Source organism: Plectropomus leopardus, chromosome 2 (genome assembly GCF_026936395.1).
Source record: "Plectropomus leopardus strain MGB_pleo_1.0 chromosome 2, ASM2693639v1, whole genome shotgun sequence".
NCBI classification, from domain to species: Eukaryota; Metazoa; Chordata; class Actinopteri; order Perciformes; family Serranidae; genus Plectropomus; species Plectropomus leopardus.
In genome coordinates this window covers 24,492,651-24,509,199 of record NC_142177.1, presented here as the reverse complement: position 1 = coordinate 24,509,199, position 16,549 = coordinate 24,492,651, and the positions used below count along the sequence as shown (strand labels likewise).

At 40.5% G+C, this 16,549-nt stretch overlaps 1 protein-coding gene across 14 annotated transcripts in view; it reads left to right on the top strand.

Annotated features, from left to right (window-relative positions):
* r3hdm2 (R3H domain containing 2) overlaps nt 1-16,549 on the top strand; it is a 74,496-nt gene that overhangs the window by 18,800 nt on the left and 39,147 nt on the right. For 13 of the 14 annotated variants that reach the window (XM_088088896.1, XM_088088888.1, XM_088088897.1 and 10 more), the window contains 4 exons: nt 12,884-13,042; nt 13,644-13,802; nt 13,926-14,148; nt 15,678-15,719. In XM_088088896.1, coding sequence (XP_087945022.1) covers nt 13,990-14,148; nt 15,678-15,719 — 201 coding nt within the window. In that variant the 5' untranslated portion in view covers nt 12,884-13,042; nt 13,644-13,802; nt 13,926-13,989. The remainder of the gene's footprint in view (nt 1-12,883; nt 13,043-13,643; nt 13,803-13,925; nt 14,149-15,677; nt 15,720-16,549) is intronic. The other variant, XM_088088870.1, reaches the window with a different exon arrangement.

Below are 16,549 nucleotides of genomic sequence, written 5' to 3'. Positions count from 1 at the left end.
AAACTAAAATGTGTCTTCAGAAATTGCTCAAAAATCAACTTATTGTAGCATTGTAATAAAAGTACAAAACACTATAAATATGTAATATAATCACAATTCCACATCAAAGTAGTTATAGCTTAACTTAAACATTAACATTCCCAAACATGAAAAATAAAGATCGGTCCCATACTGTTATTACAGCACTATAGCAAAACTATTTCACTAAAAACGAACCAAAAAAATAAATTCCACTTACAATTTTTGTAGCAGCTTATGTTCAACATTAAAAAAAAAATCTGTTTCTACTTATTGGAGTAGCAGCATTACAATAACATCTGAATATCTGCTGTAAATCGAGCTCTCCATCGTGCTTTTTTTTTTTTTTCTGGGGAGGTATAACCACACAAGTAAAAATGCTCACAACAGGGGCGGCCTCTAGCTCACTTCACCTGTCCTATGAATAAAGGGAACATGCCCCCCAAAAATCTTAAATGCTGCCAATGGCAAAGGCTATGATGTTGACCTGAAATACATTTTCTTTTTTAGGTTTTTATAGGTAAAGACAGTACTTAAGTTAAATGCCAAAATGTTCAAACTGAAAGGCAACGTGGATTAAATCAATATTAGTATTAGTATGAGTATTAATATTAGTAATATTTACTCAAGAATTCATAGTCACATATTAAAAAATGTATTTAAAAATCTATCCCATTTAATACAGATCTGTCTAGGCAAACTGTCTGCCCAATGGGATTTGTCTGTCATGCTGTTGCCAACAAAATAAGGTTGTGAAGTACTTGAGCATGTATGGCCTCCCTTGGGAAACCTCACCTCTCAGCATGAACTGCTGACGTAGCATCTTCAGTGGTTAAACAGAAATCCATTATTAGTATGCTTCCAGCAAAGTTTTAGGGTTAACCTTGAATGTTAAAACTGTTGTCCTGTGGTTTACCGTCCCAAATCAGCTAGCTGTAACCTGTAAAGCTAGCCTGTAAGGCTTGGGTATAGTTGGGTCAGTACTTACAAGTGATACTTTTTGATGCATGAACTTCATCACCTTGTTCAAAAACATATACATATCTGGTAGGGAGGGTAGTTCCTTTTTGTCTGCTGAGGACTACTTCCTTGTTCTGGAGGTCTGGTCTTTTGTCTGTGAGCTCAGTCTGTTAAGTTCAAGGTTCAGCTCCACCAGACCTGATAGTTAGTCACAGCTCTCATCAGGACGGCGTGAACAGCCCTGTCTGCAGTGAGTGTGTGAGGGGAGTCAGCCAATCTGCACATTTTAAATAACTGTGTGCGCGAATGACTCACATTCTGATCACTATGTAAGCCCCATTAAGTCTGTGTGACTGTGTGTACATCTGCAAGCCTTGTTTGGTTGCATGTGTGTATGTTTGTTTTGTCTGTGTGATGAAGCTGTGTTGTTCAAGCTATAAGTAACCCACGAGGCTGCTATGTTTTGTGTGTGTGTGTGTGTGTGTGTCTGTGTGTCTGTGTCTGTGTGTGTCTGTGTCTATGTGTCTGTGTCTGTGTGTGTGAGACTGTGTGCTTTTTTATTTGTGTTTACCCAGTGATAAATACACCGGGCCTTGTAATTGGGGAAAGGAGGGGGGTCGTGAGAGAGAAAGGGAGAGAAAATATGGGGGTGTTGAGGGATATGGCTGCTTTTCTCTTGGTGACAGAGCCTGTTGCCATGGAGCTGGTCCTCCCATTGGTGGAAGTCTGGTCCAATGGCTTAACAGCACAGATTGTTTCATCATTGAGAAGTTTTTCCTCTCTTCCTGTCTCACTAGCTACCCCTTGCTCCTCCATCTTTCTCTCTTCTCTCTCCTCTCTCTCCTCTCCTTCCACTGCCCCCCCTCCATCTCCTCACAGTTAAAGGAGATGATAAATTACATAAAGTTTATAATGAGTGCAGGAGCTGCCACCCAATTCTATTTTGACACGGTTATTCATTTTACATCAGCAGCTCAAGTTGAGCAGACAGAATCGTTCACAAATCTCCTCAGTGTACTTGAGAGGGCAAGATAATCCCACATTCATTTTTTATGTATTTATTGGGCAGCTTAGAAATTGTTGTAGATAATGGGTCTGATGTGCCAGGCTGTTTAAGAACTAAAAGATGACCATCTTTGGACCGGCAGACTTTTTTATTTGGTAGTTCATGCTACAGTGAGGAAATTTCTCCACTACCAAATAAATTTGTGACAACACTGTTGTGAACAATTACTCTGGATATTTGTCGATTGCGCTTAATATCTGTTGAGCGCTTACTTTGATATTTCCCTTACTTTAAATGGAAACAGGAACACTTGGTGAGGCTGTGGCAGCACGTGGTTTTCTTTTCAGCACGTTAACTTTTTTTTTCTTCATCTCCCTCTTCTCTCATGGTGCGCTCCCTGCCCAATGATGTCCACTTAGCATTCAAGTTATTGTCAACCTGGTTGCGCAGCGCTTGAATGTTGCCTTGTGTAGCTTGTTTATGGTTGATTTCTCTCAAAGCAGACACTTTCAGTTAATAATTGTAGCGTCTGTTGTTGGACTAAATTTAATAACCCACTTTGTTCTTTTTTTTCATGCATGTGGCCACAGATAAGTGGAAATGTACTAAATGGGTTTTGTTTCTGTTTAAAAAAGAAAAGAAAAACAGACGACTATTTGGGCAGTCAGCAAGCACTGTAACTGGTGTGTAATTGGTACATGCTGAAAACACTGTGTATATGGCCGGGACTACAGCAGCAAGCCTATAGCTGATGGTTCAATATAAGTGTTTTATGTTTTTAGCTAAAATGTTACTTTCTGTCCTTAGAAGTGGAGGAATTTCATCCAATGCTTTCTTAGGTAATTGTCAGCCAGATCATGCAGCAACAGCATGCAACTTGTAAATTGTCTCAGCTCTGAAGCTAAAACTTTAGCTTTGAGTACTGTTGTACTCAAGAAACATAAAATATACTTGTTACAGAGCACTATTTTACAAGAACATTTTCCCATCCCTGCAATTCAAGTTCAGACATGTAGTATTCTTTCATACTTTTGTATCCCCACACATTTAACTATAATTAATGTAAATAAGTATCTTATTTTTTATTCATAGGCACAAATATGATTTGTCTGTAGGCTGCATATTTTCACTGAAATCCTTGAACACAGTAGTGAGAAGTATTTTTTATTTTTTTATAAGGTTATTAATTGTTTTCGGTGCTTTCCTTTGACTATTGAACATTGTATTATTATGAAGCTTTGTTTAAATTCAATAGATGTGTAACAGGTTATGTGCTATTAAAGTTACTGTGGCAGTAGTAGCCATTCTGCAAGGTGACACAGTTGAATGTGCTCTGGTGGTGTTATTAACACGCTCCCTGAGGACTCCCATTTGATAGACACACTGATGAGGAGATGTCTTCGAGGCCCAGCGTGCCCAAGTATCGGACATTACATTGACCATTGACAGAACCAAAAATAGAACTGCATTGAGGAACGGGGATTTCTAGGTTATTTAGATGCTTAGATTAAAAGATGCCAAAGATGCTGATTTATTTTAGCTTTGATAACCTAATATTATGTATTTTGTGGTGATGTTTCAAGTGGTTGTCTGAATTTCACGGTGTAGAGCAGTGCTGCAGCTAAATATTTCTTGATTATCATAATCTTTCTTAAGTACAACAAAAGTTTCCCACAACAGAATGTAACCCTTAATTTGGTACAAGCCCAATGTTTATTTCAGCTCTGGCATCAGACAAATTTATTTATTTGTCTTGTTCATCACTGACGGGGTTTTCTTCATTGTGACTCATTTTTTCTCTTCAGTTGTTCCTCTGAAGCGTTTTCTTTTGCTGTGGTTGTTCACACGTTAGATTCGTTTCTGCCTCCACTTGTCTGTGCACAGTTTGTCACATGGCATGATGCAGTCTTGTCATTTGTTGGTGCAACTTTTCAGACATGGAATATGTAACACTGCTGGCTTCCCCTTTCTGTTAAAGTGGCGGCATTTTGTCATTCAGACACAGCGGGCTTTTTCCGTTAATGTTCAGCTTCAATCAGATGTGACAGGACATTGACAAAATGAGCTTTGTCGGCCCTTGAGAAGAAGAGTGTTGACTATTTTCTCTCAAGCTGCGCCTCTGATGATTTCTAAAACTTGTTTTGTTGTTTAAGCCTGAATGACCATTATGGTCGCAGGGAATGCTCTCCACCGCTCCAAACAGTAAAACTACTGATACATTTGCACATCAGTTTCATCATTTACTGTTATTTGATCACAAAGTCTGCTGCCCATTCTCCAGTATCCATCCTTGCACAGGCACTGAATGACAGGATGTTAAGTTGGGACTCATTCATTTTACATTAATTCCAATTGTGTAACATGCTGTATATAAATGTTTTTTTAGGTATTAGACTAAATTTTCCATTCACTCAGATAGATTTCCTAGATGGCTTAAAATGGGCTCATTCAGTGTTTCCTAATTCATTAAACTGATAATGTGCATACCCAGAAATAACCTATTGGTTTACAGTTAAAGGGATACTTAGACAATTTACAACCAGCTTTGTATAAAAACAGTATGGGTGGTATATGAAAGTGAATGGTTGTAGACTACCCTCCCACTGACCAGTGCCTAGATATCCTACCTAGGTGAAACTTTGCCAGGTGATGCAAATTGATGCAAAAAAGTAATTCCATGAAGTTTTAGTTTTTAGCTGTTGCTCAAATCGTAGGCTGTACCTATGCATTCTTGTACTGCCCACCAGCCATGCCACCACAGTGTACACAAACAATATACAAGCAGGTCAAGAGGCAGACCCGCCCCCCTCTCGGTCCCTTAACCTCAGAGTAGAATCCAATCAAACTGGAAAACTAGGTCATGCCGATTGAATAAAAATCAACATCATCATCAATCATCAGCACTGCCTATTTCTCATTTTTAAGAAATGTTTTAGTTTACCTTTACCGTAATAAGAGATTGAGAGACAGAGATTTTCTTCTTTCTACTGCATACACATCTTAGTTTCATTTAAAGGCCATCTTTCCAATAGTGACAGTAATAGGAAATGCCGATTGAATAGGAAAATTTCAACGTGTTAATGGAAAAGAACGTCTTTGGATCTGACTAAAAATATTGAGACAATTCCTAGTAAAGTTTTTCTCATTTTTCCTTGTCACACGTAAATGTGATCCATATTTACTTCTGTAAATTTGGGTCATGTGGAATTCCACATTAGTCTCATTCACCCACATTCCAGCACTTTTCCTTTATCATTAATGCATGCAAGTATAGGATCTCCTCCCTCTCTCTGCTGGCATTCGTTAATTATGCAGAGGGAAGACTTGTCGTTCACGCGGCCAACACCTTTTTTTCTTCATCACTCACTTTATCTTGTGTTGTACCCTCTTCATACACCTTCTGTATGTTCCCCCTCACACAGAAAAGAACTAAACATAGGTTATAACTAGTGAGAGCAACAGAGAGGGAGACTTGGAGAGAGCTACAGAAAGGTAGGTAGGTAACTAGGGAGGGAGGGAGGGGAGGGAAGGAGGGAGAGAATGAGTCATAGCTCGTCCCACAGGACTGAGTGGGTTGGCTGAGTGGAGGAGGATGGCGTCAGCAGTAGGCCTGACAATTTAAGAAGACACATTAAAAGAAGAAGAAAAAGGAGAGAGAGGGAGAGAGACTGAGAGCTAACACTTAGAAGTGGGTGGATGTTGAGAGAGATATTGATGGGAGGGGTTGACGTGGAGGGGGTGGAAGGCAGGAAGGGGTATCCTCAGCACTGACAGAGAATTGAGAGAGGGGGTGGCATGGAGAAGGACACAGAGAGACGTAGATGGGAAAAGAGAAACCCTGTCTTCCGCTGCATTTGACCATTCATGTCCCCCTCATCTGTGTTTTATGTTGTGCTAGTCCGCCTTCAGGATTTTTTTTTCCTCCATATCTGTGTTGCTGTCATCAGCAAAGTTTACCGGCTTTGTATTTCTAAGCTATACAGTCACCTTAATCACTTAGACATATGTAACGGCAGAAAATATGTACAGTATTCTGGATTGTCTGTGTGTGAGCCTGTGATGCATGTATCCATTTTTTCACTGTGTGAAGCACACAGTGCGAATGTGCCTGGACCATTCCTCTATCATCCCGACTGCTCTGCCAGCCCCCTCGTCCCCTCCCTGTGTGAGATTGTGCAACTGACGCAAAGGGGAATCCTCTCTGACACAGACAAACACTGGTGCGCACACACTGCGAGGGCTGCTGATATATAATATGTGCAGGCACTGAGCTTGCACAAACTCTGCCATCACTACACACACATCAGAATCCACCCTGCGAAGACATAACCTTGCTGCCTTTTGTGAAATGGGTCCTCTCTGACGTCAAATGGGCGAGGTGCGCGGCTGAATACAGAGGAGCCGAATTGGGTCGAACTGCCTGTGCATGTCTCTCCCACTGCTGTCTGTGGGTTTGTACGTGCTCGCTCACTCCTGTTTGCAGCGTTCTGCGCTTCCATTCACCTTCATCTTTCATTCAGCCTCTGCAGAGAAAATGGAGAGGCATGTCTGCTACACATTTCTCCATTGTGAAATTTGAAATAATGCAATGAATGAAATAAATTACTGATGATAGTAGCAGCTTGCAATCATTCCCCACAGAAAATTGTAGGACTATACAGTGCTCATTCTCTGTTCATTTGCACTCTAGCAATCATTAATAGGGAACAACCAGAGACAGAGGAGATCTGTCCATCTGCACGGTAACTACAGTATATCTGTACTGCACTACTGCGCTACTGGCAAGCTACTGGCAATTTAATCCAATCCTCTTAAATTCTTTTGTAGGGGGATTTGTTTTTCCACCAGATTGTTTTTCCTTTCTTTCTGCCAGTTGAAATGGATAATGATTAATCAATGATTTAATTAATCTAGAATGCAAGAAAATAAGAACAGAAGCCCATTTTAACCTGTCCTAGTCCAAGGTGTCATCTTTGCCTAATCTAGCACCTTCATTTATCAGCAACTGTCTTTCTTTTTGTGTCCCAACAAAAACCTATAGATCTTTCACTGCTGTTCCCAATGTATCCCGCAATGAATCTGGTGTGGCGGCTTTCTGTTTTTATGGTCCTAAACTGTGGAACTCCTTCCCCTTCTGTCTTAGGGCAGCAAACTCCCTTGTAATTTTTTAAAGAAAGAAATTTAAGACCTGTCATTTTAATTCGTCTTGCTATTTGGGTACATTTTGATATTGTATTAAGTTTTGCCAAATTGTTTTTGCTTGTTTGTTTCATTTGTTTGTTTTTCTCTCACTAACTGCTGTAGCTTTTATTGCCAGATTTCCTTTTTTTATGGGGTGCATCTTTGCATTAATGAAAATAAAAAAACAAAAAACTAGAAGTTGCACACTAAGAGATAAGAAACCTACATATGTTTGTTTGTTTTTTGTTTTTTTTTTTCAAGAAATGGTTCAGATTTTGGTAATTTCATTTTCTTTGGATCCACTAATTTCAGCACAGCAGTGTAGGTTAACTTTCAGCCAAATGTACCTTGTCTTCAAACAACTTGTGAAATAAATATGTATTGCTACTCTTTTGCAACAGCTGGCATCAAACCATGGCTTTTGGCTGCCAGTGATCCTCACATCAATTATCTTATAAGTTAATCACTCAAAGACTTGATGTAGACAAGCTCTCCACTCAACTCACTGCTACCACCCAGAAGAATTCCTTTCATTTCTGTGGCTTGCCCCACTGCTAACTATTGCTGAGACCCTGACCCAGCCTGACCTGGAGCAGCTAAATTTGACAGTGAGCTCATACTTGCGCGAAATATTCGGTACGACTTGCCTACTGTCTGAAGCAGTGATATACATTCTGTTCACCTTAACACAAACACACATACACATGGTGTCGACCAGACAGATAGTTCTCGCTCTGTCTTTCGCTCTGTGCCTCACACTATCTCACTCCATTGGCAGTCTTTGGTACAGTAACCTGACACAGTGGGCAGGGGAGTGTATGACCGGTGTGTCACAGCTGGTTGCCTGTCCTCAGGAGGGCACATGTAAGAGGCTACAAGGTTCAGTAATGTGTGTGAAGTGGGTCAGAGTGCCCTGTGCTCGTTATGACAGCTGATGAAGATGATTGTGTTTTTTTTGTGTGTGTGTGTGTGTGTGTGTGTGTGTGTGTGTGTGTGTGTGTGTGTGTGTGTGTGTGTGTGTGTGTGTGTGTGTGTGTGTGTGTTTGTTTGTGGGTGGTCTGCCTGTGTAGCCTGTCTATGTGCTTACCTGTGTGGATGTTGAGGAGTTTGTAAAACACTGCCATTTTCATAGGATCTCTTTTAAAGAATGTGTAAAATTTTCACTGTGTATAGGCTGACAAATGTCCTCAATATTCTGTTTATTAAACTGTTTTAAGATTTCCTTTTTTGTTAGAAAAGGGAAACAGGTTTAGTTTTGTACATTCACATTGTTGTGAATGTGTGATGTGTAGGACCAAGTTACTGTTTTAATTAAGGACCGAGAAATTGATGGTGACACCTGCAACTGAGATGCTGTCTCACAGTTGAAAGACAGTGTCTTGTTGGTTACATCATTTGATTGTTAAACTCGCTCTGATTATTCACAGGGGCATGCAGAGGAGGGAAGCCTGCACAGACTTTGAGTGTTAAGAAGGATGCATGATGAGTTTTGAAAGAAGTGGCAGAATGATTAAATGAAAAAGGACGACTTGTTTAATGAGCTTTAGTTCACTTTCTGGCAACTGCTTTGGTGCCCTTGAGCAAGGCACCAAATCCTCAACTGCTCAGGGCACCATCCTGTGAGGCAGCCCCTTAGCGCTGTCATCTCTCCATATATAATGCATGTGTATAGGGCTTCTTTGTGCATTTGTGTATTTAGGCCTGTGTGTATATAAGAACAAAGAAAAATGTATATACGGAGTAGCATAAGTAGTATATGAATAGTATAGACCAAACCACAGGGTTTATTTACTGTTATTTACTTTTGGGTAGAAAATCCTCGCCTCGTGCACATTAAATGAAACGCTGCTGAACAAACGCTGCTTTATTTGGATAGTTTTTAGCCACATTAAAAAAGGCCCACTAAAAAATAACATTATTAGTTTAAATCTACGCTATATTTAAGTCGGTGATAATTCTCAGTCATCCAGGTCATGGTAATTCTAAGTGCTATATTGTAGGCAAATGGACTTGCTTGAGTTTTTTGAAGACATTTCACCACACATCCAAGAGGCTTTTCAGTTCTAACAGACTGTTGGTCTGACAGCAGAAAGAAATGTTTACCAGTTTTACAAATCTCCATAATTGAAATCAGGTGTGTGCCCATTGTCTTCCCGGAAGTGATTGTAGTCGTCACCACACCATCACTGTGATTTGGTCTCTACCCTAACCTACCTAAATTAGCGTTGTACTGTAATGAGACCATCTTAGAGAATCGACAGGTACGACATAAGTGGTGGATTTTACAGGTGGTCTTAGTGTAAGCTTTTTGTGAAAATGGTCAGAAACAAGACAAAATCATATTCCTTCAGTGGTAAGAGAATCAAGACATTAAATGGGTTATCAACATTACCAATCACAGCATCCCTATCCTGCTGTTGAACACCAGCCTGGTAATGTGGTTTTATGAGGATAACATGATGTGAATGCCTCTTCTGCTGTGATGTAACCGGCCAGGGTCCTTTGTGAATCAGCTGCCCTGCTGCATATCTGCAGCCTCATGTGATGATGCAGACAGTTTGCAGAGAGATGCCAACATCAGGCTGACCGACACACTGACTGAACTGGGACACAATAGGCATTGACGGGCTGCTGGTCGTGTTGTAGATGTTGTGTCTGCAATGTATAACCTCTGTTATGGCTCATTGTAGTTAAGTTCTTATGCCAGAATAACACTTTGTGTCACCACATAAGATTAAGGATGTTCTTTACTAGTTCTGGTTACATCAGTGTATGTAGTTGTAGGGCGAGTCTTACCACAATATTTTGGTAACATAGACATACTTCAGTGTTGAGATAATAAGCACAATCACCACTTTCCATCAACAATAGAGTTAGACTGCTAATGGTAAATTTTGTTTCCTAGGATGCATGATATTGGATTTTTGCTGATAAACAATATGCTGATATTTTCAGACTCATTTTGGCCAATTGCAGATGCAGATAAAGATATGTGCACTTATGATTTTCCACCAAATTGCAGAGAGCATCAGCTCTCTCCTGTAGCTAATAAAAGTTGACTAAATAAAGCCTCATGGCTTTCATGTTGGCAGAAAAGTTAATTGCCGATGCCGATTTTTCATTTTAAAGCCATTGTCTCCCAATATAAATGATATGCTGATATTATTTTGCATCCCTATTAGTTTCCTCCTCTGCTTTGCTCTGCTCAGAGCTGTGATTTAAGCATTGATTTAAGCATTGTCTGCTTTTTATTGTATGTTGTGATACGTGGCCCCATTTTTGTGCTAATTGGTAATCATTCATATGAGTTTGTTTGCAGTGACCATATTATTCTTCCAGTAACTGAACATAATTTCTCAATGTGAGCGTGCTAAGGTGAACTGTGTGGGGTTCAGGTTACCATGTCAAATCTTTCATCGTGATGTGCTAACTGGCATGCATATCAGTGTTTTAGGGCACCAATGCTGTTTGTCTAATCATGGTAGCCCGTTGCATTGTTTTTGAAGAGTTTTCACTACCTCTCATAGGCATAATCAGTTCAGCAAGCACTAAAATGCATACTACTTGACATCCGATGACCTTGATTACTGAAAGCCCATGTTGTTGTTTGTATCACAGTCTAAGATTTCCTGAACTTAAGAAACTGAAACAGCAGCAAAAGCACATCCTGGTCTCTCACTTTTTCTTTCCTTCTGTCCGTGCTCCCTCTGCCTCTGTCAGTCTGTCCCTCTCAGTCTGTGCACACTGCAATCCACATATTTATTTTTAATATCATTCTTCTTCTCTCTGCTCTTCTCGCTGGTACTCGCTCAACACAAATGGCAGCAGTTGAGAATGACGTTGCCATCTCCTTGGCAACACTGTGGGTCGGTTTGTGTGTGTTAGTGTTAAGGGAAGCGGGGGGGGGTGCTGAGGAGAGAGCTGAGGAAACATAAGAGAATCATGGGTGGAGGAGAAGAGAATGGGGAGCTGGTTTATTCATAAGCACCCCATTTCTGGCGCTGATTCACAATTTGTCCTGCAGCCTCTCCCTGCTACTGCTATGCTATTGGTCCACTCAGCCATGAGATTGACACTTGAGATGAATGATTATCTTTGCCCTCTAATGCGAAACGATTCATTCTTTTTGGTGCAAGGATAGGCTGTGTGTGTATGTGTGTGAGCGAGCATACAGGGATTATTTCGAAGATACAGTGTCAGGCATGTGTATCTGCCTGTAGTAGATAGTGTGGCTGTGGTGCGTGATGCTGTATGGCAAGCTTGTATAAGCAGTGCGGGGTTGGGGCATGTGGGTGTCCTGGTCAGTGATGTGGTGTAATGCTGCTGCTGATGCTGCTGCTGATGACGCCTTTGCTGTTGCATTGCCTGGGTCTCCCCACACTGGGAATCCCTGCCTAGTTTGTTCACTCATCTCATCTATCCTGCAGCGCAGCTCAGCACAGCACAGCACAGCAGCACAGACAGGGTGAATGGACGGATGACACTCCTCCATGCTGCATGCGTGCAATCTGGCGATCGTGCTTCTGATGCTTGAACTTGAGCTTGCTTCATCTCACTATTGCATGCATGTATGCATTTGGGATTTCATGCATACTCTTCATCTTTCTTTCAACGGGTGCACAGAATATATGCTGCTGTTGACCCTGTGATACCAGAGGTTATACGCTTGTAGGACAGATGGATTGTTATTCATCTGTGTTGATGTACGGATGTAATGCTGAAGACATCAGTTACTGCTTTAAAGCTAAAATTCACCCCAAAGCTGTTTGTGGTTCTGTGTCATGTTTGTTATGTAGCAAACTAGTCATGCTAAGGATAGGATTATCTCTTTGGTACAAGAAGCTGCAGACATGCAGGAAGCGGCCTGGAGAGAGGAGAGGACATCTTCTTAGTAGTGGTGAATTTGCAGTTCACAGCAACTTAATACGATACAGTCTCTGGCTTTTGTGTGATATCAAGTGTCGACATAAAATGTTGCAAATTTTCGATCTGTTGTTATTGCAGATAGCTTGTTTACTATATTATGTGAATGCCACTGTCATGCTGTCTGACCATCCTGCTGAAACCCATACCAACTTAAAAACCTAAAACAAATCATAGATTATTCATATTGAAGTGCCAAATTTGATTCAGTGGGCATCATTTTAGTTAGCTACAGGCTTAGTGTTTTATGTTTGGTGGAAGTTTAATTAAAAGATGATGGTGATTTAATGGTAACATTTGTTGTGTTTCTATGTTGTGTTTCAGACCATAGCTGGCAGACAAATGTTTGAATTCCATCCTTTTCTAGCTCTGCTTTGCATTCTTGATTTTTATGGTAAACTGGACTGCCAGTATGACTGCTTACTGTTATTAGTGTATTATTTTCATGATTCTATGTAGATTAAGCCGGCAAATACCCAAACTCCGCTTAAAAATGCAATCATTTTCACTGCACTGTGTTGACAGCTTTGCCAAATGAACCTTCTTTCACTGACATTTTGCTGCTAGTTTGAATTTTGGGGGGGAGACGTGTTAATTCTGAGGAAACACATTTCCCATTCATAAAGAGTGTTGCCCACACTATAGAGATCTGCAGCCCTGTGTGCAAGTAGGCTCTGAGCTCTCAGCTGCTTTGTCCCCCTCCCTGCTAGAATCAGCAGCAGCAGCAGCGATGAGTCACTCAGTGTGTGAAACATGACGTCATTCGTGTCTTCCTCTTCTGTTCTTGGTGTCCAGGGCTCCTGACTGGAGGACAGACCATGCTGCTGCACTGAGCCGGAGGGAGAGAAAAGAGAGAGGCCCCAGAGGACCGCTGAGGTGGTGGCTGGCCTGTTGGTGAGCCCCTCCCCCCTACCTGGCTGGCTAGCTGCTGCCTCTTCAGTTCACCTTACCGCTGTAAATATTGCTGCCTCTTTTTTGTCATGCATGTTAATATGCTTGTATATTGCTTGACTAAAGGTGTATCTTTTGGAGTGAGTATGCAATCATACCAGTGAAGTTAAACCTCTAAATAGATCTTTATGAATCCAAAAATGATCTTATTTTGTAACTAATTCTCATTAATGGAGCACAAAACTTCTGGCTTAAGCTAAAACACCTTAGCCTATAGATGAAGAAAAACATGGTTGGGTTTGCAGCTTGTTTCATCCATCAGAGTCAAGTTTTCACTAGGGGCAGTGTATGCATTATAAATGACACATTGGCAGAGTTTTGGCTTTGAGGCTTTTTCTGACATTAGGAATAAAAGAAAAGTCCTTTACTGTTTACAAATTAAAATGTTAAGTCATTTGTTAACAAAAGTGTAGTTTCTATATCTCTTGAGATTAACCTGTTAACCTCTTTTTTTTCTCCCAAAAGTAAGGCGACCCATTCTTAACAAATAATTGAAAAAACCAGTGGAAGAGATAAATAGTTATGCTTTTTTAATTTATTATGTAAATTAGTAATTTTTCATTCAGTTTACCATTTTTTTCATCTGAGCATTGTTTCTTCTCAGCCCCACCCCATAGGCTAAGGCTTGCTATGGACTGCGCTTCGCCCCCTGCTGCTGCCCAGCCCAGTATACTACCTTAGTGGGTTCCCTTCATCTTCCTGTGTGTGGTTCCCATCCAGACCCACTGTTCAGAGTCCAGCACAGATCTGGTACCACCTACAGGTAGATCATATAGCAATACACTTTCACACAAATACTGTATGTGTCTGTCTGTCTCTTTCTCTTTGGTCATTAATTTGGTGCTTAAAACTGTCAGACTCTAAAACTCTTCTATTTTTTTCTCAGCCACTCCTGGGTTCTCCACCCAACCCCCTCCCCAACTCCCACCCTCTCCCCCTCCCCTAAGAAGATGTCAGTGAGCCTGACAACAGACATCCAGCAGGAGGGAGAGAGTGGGCCACTCATCGAGCCCTGCAGTAGAGGCAAGACCTCCCCTCAACCACAGGGCACCAAGGAAGGAACAGGAGAGGGCCTTGAGCCTGAGGAGAGCTCCCCACAGGACGCACAGGTGAGAGAACGTGATCATCGGCCCTCTGGCCACCAATGTTGAATCCTCCTAAAGAAACTTTGGTGTAATCTTTGACCTTTACATAAACAAACTTGTGCAAACTGGCCTCTTCAAACTATGCACATCAAATCAAAGCTATCAACCACAGATTCAGAATTACTAATCCATACTCTCATATTTTCAGTCAGGTAGCTCTTTCCCACCTGCAAATTGAGCAAAATGCTACAGCTAGGCCCACATCGCACAAATGCTCACATCCCCTCATCCCCCATATAAAGTACGGAATAGACGGCAAGATGCTGCTTGTATTATACTAGGCCCAATGTGGTCTTGTGCCCTTCATACATCTTCAAACTCCTGCATCCCTATACCACCGCTAGGCCACTCAGATAATCAGACCAAAGTGTCTGACTCATATCCAGCTCCCTCCGCAAATCCAAGGGTGACTGGGCTTTTGCTGTTGGGCCCCTGTCCTTCTGGAACTGTTTCTCCCCCTCTGTACAATTAATTGAGTTTATAAACTAATTCAAAAAACTTCTCAAAACCCATTACTACCGACTCACTTTCCCTGTGTAGGGGCTCTAATATATTTGTGCCCTCTGTATTTTTATGTGTCCTTTCTGTTTATGGCTGTGTATGTATATATGTCTTACTTTTCTTCTTCTGTATGTCCTATGAAGCCCTTTTCCCCCCTTTTTCTTAAGGTACTATATAAATTACATCTTGCCAACTTACAATACAAAAGTGCAAGTAGTTTTTTCTTTTGTACCATTTCCATTTTGTATTAAACTGATTGATTTGTTTAATAATTTAATGAAACAAATTAAAGGCAGTAAATTAGATTGTGTTAGCATACTCTGCAATAACCCGGCTAAAGAAAAACAAACATTCATTTTCAGCTGGTCTGTAAAAGTGTGTCTCCATCTCTCAACCATGTTTTTTTAGCCAGTACTGCTGTATTTTAAGTGTTTTAGAGAGGTTATGAGAGGGCCTGAAGCTTGAGAATTGCTAATATATGCACACTTTTTTTCTTATATCTTTCTGACTTTTACATACAACTGTTTAGGTAGAAACTGACTCATGTAGATTTATCGTAGTTTCCGTTTTAGCCAGATTTTGGATTTATGTTTTATGTTGCATTCTGTGTTATCTCAATGTAGACACTTGGCATTTACACTTTTATTCATTTCCCCCCCTATTCTACACACTTTTGATCTGAGCAGACTAGGTGCGTGCCAATTATGCAAATCTGGAAGGGCTACCCAAATGTATTATGCGGAAAACATGAGAGTTTTTAAATGTACATGACTACACAACTTACAGTTATCCCTGTGCTGTTGTTTTAATATTCAGTTGTTCAAAGTGAGCCTGGAAAAAGTCTTAACTACATGTGCTGGTAACTGTCCCTTTACAAATGTTTGTATCTGTATCTGATCTACAATACATTCTTGAATCCATAGGTAATAAGGTGTTTGTGTGTATAATGTTCACCTTATCATTAAGTGGAGTAAAATAAATTTGTCTTGCAGAAACGGGCTCCTAATCACAGCCATGGCAGGAAAAGAGCCAAGGTAAGTCATTTGTGGTCAGCGTTTATTTATTTATTTAATTCAAAAACAAAAACAAAAAAACGACAATTTCTATTTGTAACCCTTCCATTATTAACATGCTAATCCTCTCAACTACAGTGAGCATCCTTCTTCTTACATTGGCCTAAAATCTTAGATCCCATGAGAGGGTGAAAAGTAGGTCTGTTGACATCACCTACCCACTTAGGACAGTTGTATATATATATATATATATATATATATATATATATATATATATATATATATACACTGTTTATATAAAAATAATTGGCTCGCAGTGGGGTGAATGAGTTGTGTGAAGTACAGCATAGTTGTTTTTTAAAACATACTGCAGGTCTCATCTTTTGCAATCGTTTACTGAGCAAGCTATGTTCAAATACATGGTGAAGTTTTGTGTCTTGCTGGGACTGGAGTTATACTTGCTTTTGAATCACACTTTTGCATAGACAACTAGCTGCGTCGTGAATCGAGCTCATTATGTATATGCTTTTGTACTTTGTGTTTTTCTGAAGAGTTCCAGTAGAGGACAAACCAGTACACTGAGACTGTATTTAACTTCCAGATTTGCATGATATGATAATTCTGAGATCACGGCAGAAGAAGCAACAGCGTATCAAGCACGTCGTGACAGTGGAGAGTATGTTCTCTCTTCTGCTAATACTGCCCCTGCTATTCATTTACATATGGCATTTTGCTGATGCACCATGTTAATTGCAGATGTGCACAACCAAAGCTCAAAATAAATGCAGGATAAACAACAGCCATCGTGTACATGTTTATAAATAGTTAAAAGCAAGTATATGTCTGATCTC